Source organism: Pelobates fuscus, chromosome 3, assembly GCF_036172605.1.
Source record: "Pelobates fuscus isolate aPelFus1 chromosome 3, aPelFus1.pri, whole genome shotgun sequence".
Classification (NCBI taxonomy): Eukaryota; Metazoa; Chordata; class Amphibia; order Anura; family Pelobatidae; genus Pelobates; species Pelobates fuscus.
This window is the reverse complement of record NC_086319.1, coordinates 170911111-170926499: the sequence shown is the minus strand read 5'-3', so window position 1 is coordinate 170926499 and position 15389 is coordinate 170911111. Positions and strand designations below refer to the sequence as shown.

The 15389-nt window shown below is 40.0% G+C and overlaps 1 protein-coding gene across 1 annotated transcript in view; it reads left to right on the top strand.

The window, feature by feature from the left end:
• The window catches only part of B4GALNT3 (beta-1,4-N-acetyl-galactosaminyltransferase 3), a 140340-nt gene extending 126227 nt beyond the window's left edge, over positions 1-14113 (top strand). Inside the window, exons 13-20 of the mRNA XM_063447700.1 lie at positions 25-86; positions 172-2035; positions 5234-5535; positions 9523-9676; positions 10237-10309; positions 11629-11782; positions 13283-13409; positions 13579-14113. Coding sequence (XP_063303770.1) covers positions 25-86; positions 172-2035; positions 5234-5535; positions 9523-9676; positions 10237-10309; positions 11629-11782; positions 13283-13409; positions 13579-13690 — 2848 coding nt within the window. The 3' untranslated portion in view covers positions 13691-14113. The remainder of the gene's footprint in view (positions 1-24; positions 87-171; positions 2036-5233; positions 5536-9522; positions 9677-10236; positions 10310-11628; positions 11783-13282; positions 13410-13578) is intronic.
• The last annotated feature ends 1276 nt before the right edge of the window (positions 14114-15389 follow it).

The window sequence follows — 15389 nt, the reverse complement described above, 5'->3', positions numbered from 1 at the left end:
TGAATGTTGTACTTGACCTCACAGATACACATATAGAAGATATATGAAGTTGGAGAACCCTGAACCTAGAGCAGACATGATTCCTGGTATGTAAGTGCTTGTAGAGTGTGGTTTTACATAGAGAAACACTAGGACAATTTTCATATATAACTGGTATTTATTGAATTGCAGGAGATGGTGAGGACTATAACCAGTCTGACTTTCAATATGAAGATGGACAGGCAAATGATGTGGATGAAGACAGAGCTGATTCACGTGATAATGATGCCCTGATGAGACATAGGAAGCTTTTTGGCATTTTACAAAAACACAATGTCTCAGATACAAGACACGTGAAATCTCAATATTACAGAAATGTCTATTCTACAGAGTCTTATCAGAAATTGACTGGGTCCCCTCAAACTGAGGCCAAGGTGAAACATGGGCTTCAGGATATAACCAAAAATTCTAACAACCAAGCCACCTCACAAGGGCAAATTATAAATTATGCTGCCAACCATAAATCCAGACTTAGAAGAAGTAGCCATATTACACCTCTAGACATAAATACTGTGCCCTTAAATGACAACAAAATGACAGATCTTAAACAGGATGCTATTAACGGCCATGAACAGCAGTGGCATAAGAGAAACCAATCGAGACAAGACTACAGTTCTGAGATTAGACAAGAGGATACACATTTTCCACAGGGAGAAGAGCAGCTACGGGCTAGGTTTAATGAGAAATGGCCAGTGCATCAGCTAAGTAGAGAAGGAAGTCAAGAATCTCACACAACAGTAGGTAGAATGATGGAGTTTAATTCAGGCAAAGTCAGGAAAATAACACAGGTGTCTAAGAGAGAGCAAAATTTGGGTCCTCAACAGGATGTCAGCTGGGAGCTAAAACCAGATAATGTGCAGAAAGCAGGAAAAAGGAAGAGGTATAATAGAGATGAACGAGGGAGATTGCAGTCACTACAGGGAAGGAACAAAACTGAGCAAGGAATGGAAAGGAGAAAGGAACCAAAACTACAATATGAGTACAGGAAAGGTTATGTTCAAGATAAGAAGGAAAGTCAGAGACTTGGTCAGGTTGAAGGTGAGAAGCAAATGCCTGCACATGGTGAAAAAGGAAAACAAGAATTATTACAGAGTGATGTTGTCAGACTGAGCAATGAACCAGCAAAGAGAATGAGACAGATTGATGGTGAAAGGGAGATGCTTAGCCAGGATAGAGAGATTCTGGAAAGCATTAGGAAAGAACAGGGTCAAAGTAGGAGGCAGGGGCTAGAGCATGATGAGAGGGAAAGGAAGGGTCCAGAACAAGGTGAAAGTAGGAGACAGAATCATGACCAAAGAAGGAGGAAATCAGGTGGGGATGAAAAACATGAATATGAACAAGTTGAAAGAGAAAGAGAGGGCTTTATGCAGGATATAGGTGAAATAAAGATGCGTGACCAAGGTGAGGAACTAGCTAAGGGTCTTGGACAGAATGGGGGCTCAAAGAAAAGGTTTGAACAAGGTGAAATAGGACAACAAAGACCCAAATTAAGCAGAGGTGAAAGACAAAAGTTTGGAAACGTTGAAAGAGGTGAGGATGAGATGCAGAGACTTGAGCAAAATGGGGAAGCAATGCAGGACACTGGACAGGGTGATAATGGGAGAAGAATAGCTGAACAAAGTTATATCAGAATGCCTGGTCAAGAAAACAATAGAAATGCAAGACAGGGGTCTAAAGATGAAGAGAAAATATATAACATTCCTGTGAGAGACAAACATAGTGAAAATGAGATTGAGATGGAACATTACCAAGAAGAGAATGAAGGTGATGAATATGAAGATGGTAATGAGGAGGAAGAACTGGAGTTTCCACTAATTTATGAGCAGCCAGTTGTCTGGAATAAGACATTTAGAGTGGGCCGGACAGATTTTCAAATTATGCGGTCAGACATGATTGATCTACAGTGTAACACATCTGGTAATCTGTTGCTTAGAGGCAATGAGGCCCTGATAATCACTAGAGCTTTCATGAAGAAACTAAACCAGAAATACAGAGGGTAAGACCACAAAGACAAATTAATATTAAAGTAAATATATAAGACAATGTAATATAATCCTGTGATATAGTAAAGTATTGACAAAAAGTACCAATGTATGTGAGCAGATGTTTAGACATGTAGCAACAAAGTGAAAAATGGTAGAACATACATGGAAAAATGGGGAAATGGGGAGACTAGACAATCTTCATTATGTAGGATATCCACTCATTTGAGATACTTTTTATATGAATACCATAGAATAATGACTTTTGTTTATAGAGTACCCATTTATTTTATAGTAAAGACATCAAAATGTCTTTGTAATAGATGTACCCTAACTGGAGATGGAATCCAGTACAAATGTGAAGGGAGGGGTGATACAATCAATGCTTTTTTCTTTTTTTAAATAATATATATTGATAATAATCGGCCCCCCAACACACAAGCCCTCCAATCTCCAAACATATTCACACAGCAGCACCCACACTGCACCCTTGACACTCACAGCACCCTCACTCACACACACACACACACACAGTGCATCCCTGAAGTTCACAGTACCCTCACTCACACACACACATACACTGCAAACCTGCCACTCACAGCACCCTCACTCACACACTGCACCCCTGACACTCACAGCACCCTCACACACAAACTCACTGCACCCGCACACAAACAGCTAGCTCACACACACATAGCACCCTCACTCAAACACAGCACCCTCACACACACTGTACCCATCACTCACACACAGCACACACACACAACACCCTTAATCACACACTGCACCCCTCTTGCACACACTACACCCCTAACACACACACAGCACCCTCACACACACACTGCACAATATTCTTTCCTGGCATTTTTGTCTCCTGGTATCCCATCTATGGAGACACCAGAGACAAATTTCAAGCAAACACAGTGCAAGCATGTTATTAAATTTGCCTGCGCTGTGCAGAACAAATACAGGGCCTTTTTCTCATGCTAGAGCTCTTCAGCAGAGCTCTGCGCATGGTCTGCCCTGGAAGAGCATTAAACCACCATGCTGACTTTGTGATGGGGCAATGCTTGGCATTGGTGATGACAAAACACACCCTATCTGGCCCCGCCCCCTTTTCAGTGGGCCACTGTAATTAAAAAATGCCCGGGCCATATTTTCTTCCCAGTCCGGCCCTGCTTGTTTGTAAAAGGGTTGCTGTTGAAATAGCTATTGAAATAGCTCAACACAACAAATGCTTAAGTGTTTCCCAAAATTCTGCTGAAAAGGCAACTTCTAATGACTCAAATTTATTCAACCATATGTGCTTGAGCTGGAACACTTGAAATACCCGAACTGGATAGTGTTTTGTTGAGTGTCATGTTTGACTGCATGTTAGAAATAATTAAAACATGTCAAATAAGTTAAAAGAATGGTCCATAAAGTTAAAAGAAGAGATCATCGCTCTTCACAAACAAGGAAGGGGATACAAAAAAAAAGCAAAGGCACTGAATGTTCCTAGAGACACCTTTGGAAGCATAGTTTGCAAGTTCAAAGTTAAAGGAATGGTGGTTACACTATCTGTACGGGTCAGAAAAAGGAAGCTATCAATGGCTGCAACCTGATTTTTGAGAAGGCAGGTTGTAAAATACACTTAAATGGCTGCAAAAGACCTGCAGCAAAACTTGGTGGCAACAGGAACTAAGGTTTTAGTGAGCACAGTAAGTCGCTTACTAAACACAGAAGGTTTCCATGCCAGAACTCCATGACGTACACCATTACCGATCCAAAAGCACAAGAATAGTTGGCTCAAATATGCTCAGAATCATATCAATAGTTCACAGAAGTCTGGGGATTCTGTTCTGTGCAGCGATAAAGCAAAACTAGAACTTTTCAGTTCAAGGAATCAGCTAGAGGAAGCTGAAGGAAGTAGAATGAAGCATACATTGAAAGGCACACTCTGCCTACAGTTAAGCATGGTGGTGGCTTGTGATGCTCTGAGGCTTTGCATCTAGTGCTGAGACCTGCAGCATGTGAAAGGCAAGATGGATTAATTGAAGTATCAGGGATCCTAGGAGAAAATGTAATGCCATCTGTGAGGAAGCTGAAGCTTGGGCGTCATTGGACCTTCCAACAAGACAATAATCCCAAGCATACTTCAAATTCCATCAAGGCTTGGTTGCAGAAGAAGTCCTGAAAAATTCTACAGTGGCCATCACAGTCACCTGACTTGAACCCCATAGGAAATCTCTAGTGGGATTTGAGGAAGGTGGTTGCAACATGCAAACCCCAAAATATTACTGAACTGGAGGGCATTGCTCATGAGCAAAGGGCTAAGATTCCTCAGGAACACGGCCAGAAGCTGGTGTCTGGCTATCCATCTCATTTGCAGCAGGTCATAACAGCAAAAAGGAGCTCTACTAAGTATTAAAGATGCTTGCCATTAATACACTGAATAATTTTGAGGCTGCAGAATTCATTATAAGTTGCATTTTCAGTTGAATTTGGGGAAAACATTTAAAACATTTGCTGTGTTTAACTATTTTAATTGTTTTCGTTTGATTTGTTCATTGCAAATAGCTGAACGTCTGTAAATTTTGACAATAAACCTGATTTTTAATGTGGGTTGAATAACTTTGATTACAACTGTATGGAATATATTCCCTAGCTATTGAGGTGTCCCACCTTTCAGGGTTAGTTCACTAGACACCAAATTGTTCTGCGTTAAAAAATGAATTGCAAATGTTTAGGCAAGAATTTATTTTTTCTTTTGGTAAATCTTTACTTAAGATTTTTTTTTTTTTATCAATTCTCAAACAATGACAAAACACATCAGTAGAAAATATTTCACACAGAGGAGGTGAAGAAAACAGATATAGTAACTAAGAAATAGATATCACAGAAATGTAATAGAGATTTCCAAAAAGAGCTAATAAGACAATGACAGACAAGTGGTGCTCATCATTCTATAGTCTCATATTGAAAGATAAAGTGACTTGAATAGAGCCCTGGACTAAATCCATAGGCAGATATGTTGCAGTAGGTAACTATGAAACATTTTCTTTTTTTAGAACCAGTTAGTATTTTAACATACACTACAATTCGGTATTAAAAATAAATATCTGCATTATCTGTCGCAGATGAAGCAGGATGCTAGCTTTCTGTAAACAGTATAGCCGTATTTTAAGACTTTGTAGTGGATAACAAATGCTCTACTTACATTTTGCATACAGGGTCTACATCCTCCAGCGTATCATTAACGTAGAGAAGCACTTGGATTATGTAAGAGGAAGCCGCTATCTCCTTGAGCTAGAGTTGAAGGACCGATCTAATCGCATCCTGCGTTTCTCTCAGTATGTCTATACCTCTAGTTGGCATTTGCTTTCACCTGAGGACCGAGACAATGAAAGGGAGATGAGAAATATGATGTGGAGTTCACAGAGGAGGCTAATGAAGGCTGAAGAGCAAATCGAACTGTGTTGGCCATCTGGACTCGTCTGGAACCCACAGGCAACGGTGCACTTTATTGTGCCAGGTGAATAACTAGTTAGGCTACAAGTATTCAGAATATTTCAAATGGAAGTTTGTTACATTATTGATATATGCCACTATAAAGAACTTTCCAGAAACATTGAATACCAGAACCAATGTGTCATGATGTAACATCAAGCAATGTGATGATGGGTAGCTATCATGAAAAATTGAAACATAACAACATTTTTGTTTATGTAGAACAGTTTATGAAAACAGTCATGTTTTCAGGGATACATCCCCAAAAATATTATATTGGATACATTTTTTGAAAAAAATAGAATGTATTTATTAGTCCATTAGCAGGGACTCTCAAGCATTTTTGACTACTCAGACGAAAATGCATTTTGCCACCCCCCACCTGTGTGTCTTAACTCCCCTTTTGAATTTCTTAACCCGTTTGTGTTTCTTATTCCATCCTTGAATATTTACCCCTTTTTTATGTTTATTATCCCCCCTTTGTGTCTCTTACTTTCCCCTTTTGTGTGTCTTACTTTTCCCCAATTCCTTTGTGTGTCTCTTACTTCCCTCCAGCCCCTTTGTGTGTCTCTTTCTACCCCAGCCCCTTTGTGCATCATTGTCCTCTTCCCCAGCTCCTCTGTGTGTTTTCATTGTCTCCTACCCAAGCCCCACTCTGTGTGTCATTGTCCTCTTCCTCGGCCTCTCATTGTGTGTCATTGTCTCTTTTCTATCCCCTCTCTGTGTGTCATTGTTCAATTTTTCAGCCCACTCTGTGTCATTGTACTCTTTCCCAGCCCCTCTGTGTCATTGTCTCCTTCCCCAGCACCTATGTGTGTCATTGTCCCCTTCCTCAGCCCTTCTGTGTCAATCTCCCCTTTTCCGACTCTCTGTGTTTTTATTGTTCCCTACTCCATCCCCTCTGTGTGTCACTATACCCTTCCACAGCCCCTCTCTGTGTCATTGTCTACTTATACAGGTGATCTGTGTGTGTCATTATCCCCTTATCTATCCCCCCTGTGTGTGTCATTGTCTTCTTCCTCAGACCCTCTCTGTGTGTCATTGTTTCCTTCCAAAGCTCCACAGTGCATGTCATTGTCCCCTTCTCAGCCCTTCTGTGTCATTGTCCCTTTCCCCAGACCATCTGTGTGTCATTGTTCCATTCTTCAGCCTCTCTGTGTCATTGTCCCCTTCCCCAGACCCTCTGTTTCATTGTCCCCTTCCCCAGCCTTTCTGTGTCATTGTCCCCTTTTCTGTCTCTCTGTGTGTCGTAGTTCCCTTCTCCATCCCTTCTGTGCATCACTGTACCCTTCCACAGCCCCTCTCTGTGTCATTGTCCACTTCTACAGCTGCTCTGTGTGTCATTATCCCATTATCCAGCCTCTCTGTTTGTGCCATTGTCCCCTTCCTCAGCCCCTCTGTGAGTCATTGTCCCTCTTCCCCTCCCCTGTCTGTGTCATTGTACCCTTCTCCAGCCCCCTCTGTGTGTGCGCCATTGTACCCTTCCTCAGCCCCTGTGCCACTGTCCTCTTCTCCAGACCCTCTGTGGGTCATTGTCCCCATCCCCAGCGTGTGTGTCATTGTCCCTTTCCCCAGCCCCTCTATTTGCCATTGTCCCCTAGTCCAGCCCCACTGTGTATCATATCTGTTCTCGTCTCAGCCCATGTCTAGTTGTCCGCATCTCAGCCCTTCAATAGACCCTTATGTGTGCCCTTCTCTCTTCACCCTTTGCGCACCTGTTTAACTCCCTTCTTGTAGCATGGCCAAGCGGACCATGGTAGAGGAGTCTCTGTTTCGTCTACCCGGACGGACAGGTAGCTGTTCCGTACTCTCACCGAGAAGTTCCGGTCAGACCAGATAATGGATAAACATATTCTATTGCAGGCCACGCTATATAACATATAAGGGATGTTTTTGGTGCCCCCTGCCTCATTTTTAAGAAGATCCTTAATTCTGAATAATTTGCATAAAACAACACTATTATTTTCAGGACATGCAGTAGTGATGACAGCATAGCATCATTACAAATCCGCAAATGCTGCATATCCTGGAAATAATAGTGTTGTTTTATGCAAATTATTCAGAACTTTTCTTAGGGATCATGAGAAAAGGGGCACCAAAAACATCTCTAGCTATTAAACTGCAGGATCACGTCATTAAACCAATGTTAATTTGGTGCCAATAGAGTCTCTTTAAGTTCAGAGCCCTATTTATCCACATGTATCTTGGAATTGCTACACTGCACATTATAACACTGAGCCTTGCAAGTGTTTGTACAGTGCAGGAGGTATTGTCACATATACTTTCTTTGCACAAAGCAGGAAGACTCAGGACCAGTTTAACATAGGGGCTACTGGAACAGCATACTCCCCAACTGTTCTGATATTAGTAAGCATGTCCAGATTTTGGACCACCAAATGCACAACACACTTGCATGTGCAGACAGCACTATGACTGGACATAGAGTATGTCAGTCAATCTGGTCTGTGTTCACAGTAGACACATCTCTTCTCTGGGCAGCCCCATCCCCTTTCAGGGTGAGACCGCCATTTTGAATATCTCCAGTAGAACAAGTGGTGTCTCTCATCCCACTTTAGGCCTCCCCACCTACTATCACGATTACATGAATCCCAGTGTTGGGAGGTATGGAGCTGAAACTCCAAGCCCATGCATTGAAGTAGGACTAAGTTGTGATCTACTGCCCTGCACTGCTGGGTGCCCTACTTCAAGCGTTTGACTATGGAGGAACATGCATCTTTCTTGTCTTGACTGAGCATCCTGGGAAATACATCCATAATGCTTTAAAACTGTATATACTAACATCTGTCCTGACAACTGGAGAGGTTTAAATGTGTTATTGGCCCTTTTGATCACCAGTAATAATGATTTCAGCAAGGTGCCAGCGAAATTGGCATGGAAATGGATGAAAGGTCAGTAAGACATCTTTATTTTAGAATCTAAATCATCAGAAAGAAACACAGAGATATGGATGTATAGTGACCATGACCAATACAATGAGTATCAAGAGCAGTATATTCAGAAGTATGGAATGGCAGAGTGGATTGTTTTTGAGTTTCTATCTGACCTGCACATAGTAGGAATGCAGGATCAAAGTCAACCACATGTGCTGAAGTTCTACATTCAGATCCACTGAGCTACTCAGTTTCAAAGTGTCATAGCTGGTGACTGCATAATTGAGCTCTTAGTAAAGATGTTTCAACTAGTGTGTGCAGGAACATGTCATGTTAAAGGCAGAATGTAAAGCTAATAATAACAACCCATTAAAACTAAATTTGCATAAAATTAAATAAAACAAACACAAACACACCTCAACCATCTGTACTATTGGCACACTTTCTGGCATGTGGCAATAAAATTGCTTAACCACTTGACACGATGGAATTAATTGTATGTTTGTGTAAACGTTCTATGGGAATTATAGTCTCCAGTTGCTGCAGAATTTGGGCGTTGTCGCCTTTTCAGTGTCAGACTGTAAAATCTACTGATTGCAACAGTTGAGCAGGTAATTACAGAAAGGTCTAGAAATGTGTTGTTGGCATTGATGGGCGATAAAATGCTGATGATCAATTATTGGCTGTTTTGCAACTCAGTTTGCCCTCACAATCAACCTTTTTTATACTGTTAGTCTGCTAGCACAAAAATTACTTACACTACCATATAATCAAACATTATGTAAGTAAATGTTGGTGATGGATTCCCATTGACTGCAGCAGGAATGATGTGTGTGGAACTGCCATGTCCCTCTCTAAACTGGAAATTGCCAAGAAATCACCAGTGCATTGCAAATTTTGGGGCAAAACTTACAAACTATTACAATTTTCTAACTCTGCTATGTTTCTACCTCTGCTATTAATGCCTAAAAAGTGCAATTCCCCAGTGAATCCCCAACAATTCCTATTATTCAGTGAATATCTATGTCCAATGCTAGATTGCTTGTCTAGTTCATGGCTTCTTTGTGCACTGTATCTTTTCATTTTATCTTTCATTTTCATTGTATCTTTGATTTTGTTAGTTAAGAACCAAGCACGTTGGGTACAGAAGTTCATATGGGATATGGAGGACCTGTACCGGACTACCTCAGACTCAAGATTCAATGTGATTATTGTGGATTTTAACAGCACAGACTTGGATATCAAGAGCACACTGAGACACTCACATATTCCCAGGTGACAGGATATTGGTGGTTGTACCTGTTTATTAATAAAGATTTTTTGTGAAGTTGTTAAGCAAAATTATTATCATATTGTTACTCTTACGAGTTTTCTCTCTCTTCTCTGTATTTCTATTCTTAACTTTATTCTTATCAATTCTTTCACAATTCCCAATAATCCGTACTTTAAGTTTGTAAGCATATGATTGATAAGGCTATTGACTAATCTGCTTTCACTGCTGTTCAGAACTACTTCCTAACTACAAGTGCATCAGTTTGTGTGACGGGCATTTATGACCAGATTCTGATTGACAGCACTGTAACTGTCGATTTATTTACTGGTGGTCTTGCAGGAGTAGAGCTTTAGAGAGATATATGCACCAGAAACCATAGTTCTTGTTGTTTACACTAGACCATTGAAAATATGGCAGCACCTTAGTCTTCTAGCAATCCTAAAAATATAAAATATATTGGGGTTTGGGAGCAAAATTATTTAATTGTGTCCCTCCCAATATGTTTTTTTTAGTCGCTCACCATCTTAAGACCTACATTGATCAGTACCCTTTCTTTTGGCAGTTTTGAGTTTGTTAGTATGGAAGGGAACTTTGAACGTTCTGCAGGATTACAGGCTGGAATTAACCTAGTAAGGGTAAGTCAAAGCTTCTACTTTCTAATGCAAATATCAGTGCCTATTCAATACCATAAAAACACTTCCTTACAATTATTTATGTAGCATCAGCATATTCCACCGTGTTGATAATAAAAGCATCGCTGTTATGGAGAATGCAATGTACTCCTTTAATGAGAAGTTATTTTATAATCAGTGTACTAGAATTCTTTTCCAACTCAGCTACAAATTTAAACTAAAATGTTCTAAGTACCCTTTACAAATAACATCTCGTAAAAAAAAAAAAAAGAAGCATACATGGTTGAATTGAGAGCTTGAGGGGTGGGGGGAACGAACCAGCACTTCGTTAAGTTAGTTTTTATTTCTGTTTAGATACATGTCCAGTCCACCACTTCCCAAAGTTGAAACGGACGACACAAAGTTAATACTCTACAATATTGACGGACACTCTGTCTAACCTATTCACACATTACTAACCAATAAACCCTAACCAGACATAACTAATTATTATACGGTCTGATGTGATACATTGTTGCAGACAGCGACAAAGCAATAATGCCTATATCAACCGTTGCCTCCTCTTTGTTAGATTGTTTGTTTTGGTGTTTTTTCCTTCTGATTTTTTAAGTTTTTTGTTGTGTTTTGTTATTTATGTAGAATAAAAAAAACAGTGGATGTACCGTATTTCCTTGCTATGTCAACTGTATAACTGCTCCTTTTTCACAAACGTTGGAGAATGATATTGTATATGATGTATGATATATTGTATATGCATATTATTTCCACCTGACATTCACAATAAAAACAGTATTGGAAAAACAAAAATATCTAAGTATATCATCCTCTCACTACAAATCATGTTTAGAAGATTAAATCTATAGCTTTAGCTCTCACCAGCTCAAATTCTGGTCAGTTCATCATCAAATTTGAACTCTAATGTGAGCTTCTACTTAATGCACTATTTTGCTGACCTTCTCTAAGTGCCGCTGAACATTCTCAGGCAGGAAGCATTAAATGAACTGGACGTCAGAGTTTCCCTAAGCTGCATCCTCATTCAGGACTTAAAATAAGTTGAAAAAATTCAAAGTGAATTTCAAATGTATGACCAGATTAGCTAAACGGAAAGCATATCTGACTTGAATATATTTTCCTGTGCGGCTGTTTTGATGTTAGATTTGAAATTCAATTTAAATTCTCTCTGAATTCTCACTTTAGTAAATAACTGTGTAAGTCTGCACGAAATTACAAAACTGGAATATTGAGCAATGTGATTGTAAACCCAATGACTAGCTATATGACAAACACCCCACACCTAATCGCTGCCTTGTTCCTTCTTCTAGAACCCACACAGCATCCTTTTCCTGTGCGATCTTCATATGCAGTTTCCTTCATCTATCATTGACTCTGTGCGCATGCATACAGTGGAGGGCAAGATGGTTTTTGCTCCCATGGTAATGAGACTAAATTGTGGAGCCTCTCCATGCTGGCCAGAAGGTGAGAAAACATAGTATTTGATGATTGTCTATGTATCATAGATCAAATGTAAGAGTAGAGGACAGTTTGTGTAAATTTATAAACGCAACATTTTTGTTTTTGCCCCCATTTTTCATGAGCTGAACTCAAAGATCTAAGACTTTTTGTATGTACACAAAAGGCCTATTTCTCTCAAATATTGTTCACAAATCTGTCTAAATCTGTGTTAGCGAGCACTTCTCCTTTGCTGAGATAATCCATCCACCTCATAGGTGTGGCATATCAAGATGCTGATTAGACAGCATGATTATTGCACAGATGTGCCTTGGGCTTGCCACAATAAAAGGCCACTCTAAAATGTGAAGTTTTACTGTACTGGGAGAGGGAGGTGGGGCGGGGGGGGGGGGGGGGGGGGGGGTCCGAAAACCAGTCAGTATCTGTTCAGTGTATTTACAATTGGAATACAAATACCTAGCTACCTGATGTTGGGAGCTGGAGTCCAAGAGAAGTGAAGCGCTAACAATGCCTTCCTCCGGTTCATGGATAATTGATATTAGCATGATAAAGACATGGGGGTAGATTGAATTGGGGTCTCTTCAGAGGCATCATTTGGCACCACTAGCCATACCTGTGTTTTTCCACCAGACAGGTAAAAATCAGTGCCAATTATATCACAAAAAATGTCTGCTTTTATATTTGGGAAAGGTTGGCAACTCCATTTAGTATGAAACACAAAATGTGTGACTTATAAATTCACATTCAACTATATTAGTGAATATACATATGTGTGTGCCAGGAAGGTGCAGAATCACAGCACACAATTACAGGACAGTAAGTATTACAGAGAACCAGAATTGTCGAGGAACATTCCGAGGTTAAAATAGTGACAGATCTGGTAGACCAGGGGTGCCCAAAAGGTAGATCCCCAGATGTTGTAGAACTACAACTCCAGTCATGCCTTTAGAATGACCAAGCTTCATGGATGTTGTGGTCAGAATTGGACAGATCAGGAAAGTCAAAATAAAAGTCAAGTCAATATGCAGAAAATCAGAGAACTACCAAAGACCACATCAGGGCATTGACCTCCTGCGGCCAGACCATTATAGAAGGTCGACTCCAGAATGACACTTTGCCATTTTTATTGCAACACTGAACTGGTCATTTTGACACGAGAATGGTGTACTGCCTCACTTTTGTAATGTTGGACTAAGCATCCTGCGTTAAAATTGTTACTGGAATGTCAAACAGCATCACGTAGAGTGCAGGAACAACCCTGGCTAGAAATTAAAACCCTGACTAAGTGTGTGTGTCTATCTGTACTTTTGAGCATAGGTGGTATCCTGCAATAGATATCAGTCAGCCTACAGATAATTAGGATTCTTTTAGCCAAAGTCTGCTATGTTGACTAAATGTCATCTGTGTCTCATTATTGGCCTCTGTGTCATGCTAGATTACTTCTTATTGTATACATTTCTTATGCATTTCACATTTGTGTGAATTATTACAATCTCTATAATGCAGGCTATTGGGAAGTTAATGGGTTTGGGCTGCTTGGAATCTACAAGTCAGACTTGGATAATATCGGAGGGATGAACACAGCGGAATTCCGAGATCGTTGGGGAGGAGAAGATTGGGAGTTACTGGACAGGTAAGAAAACATTATTATAGGAAACGGGATACAGGCAAGTCAACGAGAGAAATGTCAGATTCTGCAATGTTCTTTTTCTTATTTTCACGTTTTAGTAACAGACACAAAAGCAATGATTTTGAAATGAGGAGCAGTTATCTGGGATTCAAAAAATGTTGTTCTCTTTCAGGATAGTTCAAGCTGGACTTGAAGTGGAGAGAGTTGCTGTAAGAAACTTCTACCACCACTACCATTCCAAGCGTGGTATGTGGAACCGACGTGAAGCTCCAAGTGGACGATAATGCTTGGATTTAATTACAATAGAGATGTCGCATGGAGTGAGATCACTGTTCATATATGAAATAACTCATAAACATCTGACGAAAAGATGAGGGCAGAGGTCTTAAGTAGAGTTGGATGGATGTGGAGTCTTCCAAGAGCCCATCCATACCTTTTAATGATGTCATGAAGGAGACAATGACCAGAAATGTAAATCTACCATTTAAGTCTTCAATGTAGCTAGTTCTACTGCACTGGGTATCACTGTAAAACTTTTCCGAGTCTAGGCACAGCTTGGAAACTAGACTCTAAAGTTTTATCATTATTTATAACTATAATTATTCTAGAATATTTATAAATATAGTGGAGTAAAATATTCACAGGCTTTTTATAAAAGATGAAACTAACATAAATGTTGGATGTGCACAATGTGGCTATTGTGGTGGCTTTTCGGAACTTGTGTCTGGAAATCCCATCCTGACCTGCTCTGTGGACGAGACTTTATCTGAGCAATGTAATATGAAGAGGTTCCTGTGCACATGTTGTATGGAAACTATTCTGATTCTGTATGTCTAGTGCTTAGAGATAAAAGAAACAAATTTACTTTAATGTCCTGAGCTGCATGTCAGGGTGCTAGACTGATCATGTGTGTCAGTGTAAAGGATAGAGGGGAGGGAGAGTAGAAGTGATTCAGTGAAGAAGATACCTCAAGCCTGTTTCTAAGGACCAAATACTTAAGTACACGTGTCCGGGGGAAATGGGGGTAACACTGATTTTACACTAAACAAGTGAAAACTACACCAAAAATACCTTTTTGGGAAAGAAATAAAATACTTTTAATTTGAAGCACAACATTTATCCCAACGTGACTATTCCAGCCTTAAGTTGGTTGTGAATGCACTACAACTGTGTTTGCACTTTTTTATGGACTGATATGCTGCACCTACAGAAGAAGAAGGACTATTACTGATACTGTGGCTACTCTGTCATTATTGTGAATATTCTTTTTATTACTGGTAACAGCAACTTTGGAATCTTACAGCAGTTGTTCCACTATGAAGTGGAATATGAGATGATATGATATGAAGTAATGTTTTGGATTTACTTTTTGCGTTGTTCATTATATTTAAATAACACTATACAATTGAGCTAATGTCTTCAATATAGAGATGATATCTCAATAAAAAGAGATTTTTCTTACAAGTTAAGCAAAAATTTAATGCAGAGCTGAGTGCCTTCATCGTATGGTGATAAAGTAAAGCACCATGTAGTTTGGGCCTGGTGATGACAAAAGTTGGTAACTGATGATTGAAAGTGCAGACTCACAAGAACTTGGTACAGGGGCCTACCGGATGCTTGCGTTTCCCTGTCTTGAGAAACTCCTTCACAGGGGCTGCTTGGTACTGACTGTGCACTTACCATAAGGCACCGTTCACATAAACCTCAGCTTGGACCAAAGAGATATTGGGTCTTTACTCCAATGGCATACTCCAGCCAAGATGGAAATCCCAGCTACTACAGCAACCCCTCACTCACTAACTCAGACCCTATAACAAAGCAGGCCGCACTTCCTGTTATCCAAGTCATGACCATGGACACTCTAGGGGGCTCTGCCCTTGCAACTAAGCAGGACTTTGAAAACCTCTCACAAGACATCCAAAAGTTCCTGGCAGCAGACTTGAACATACTAAAAATTAAAAAAAAAAAGGTTTGATAAATGGT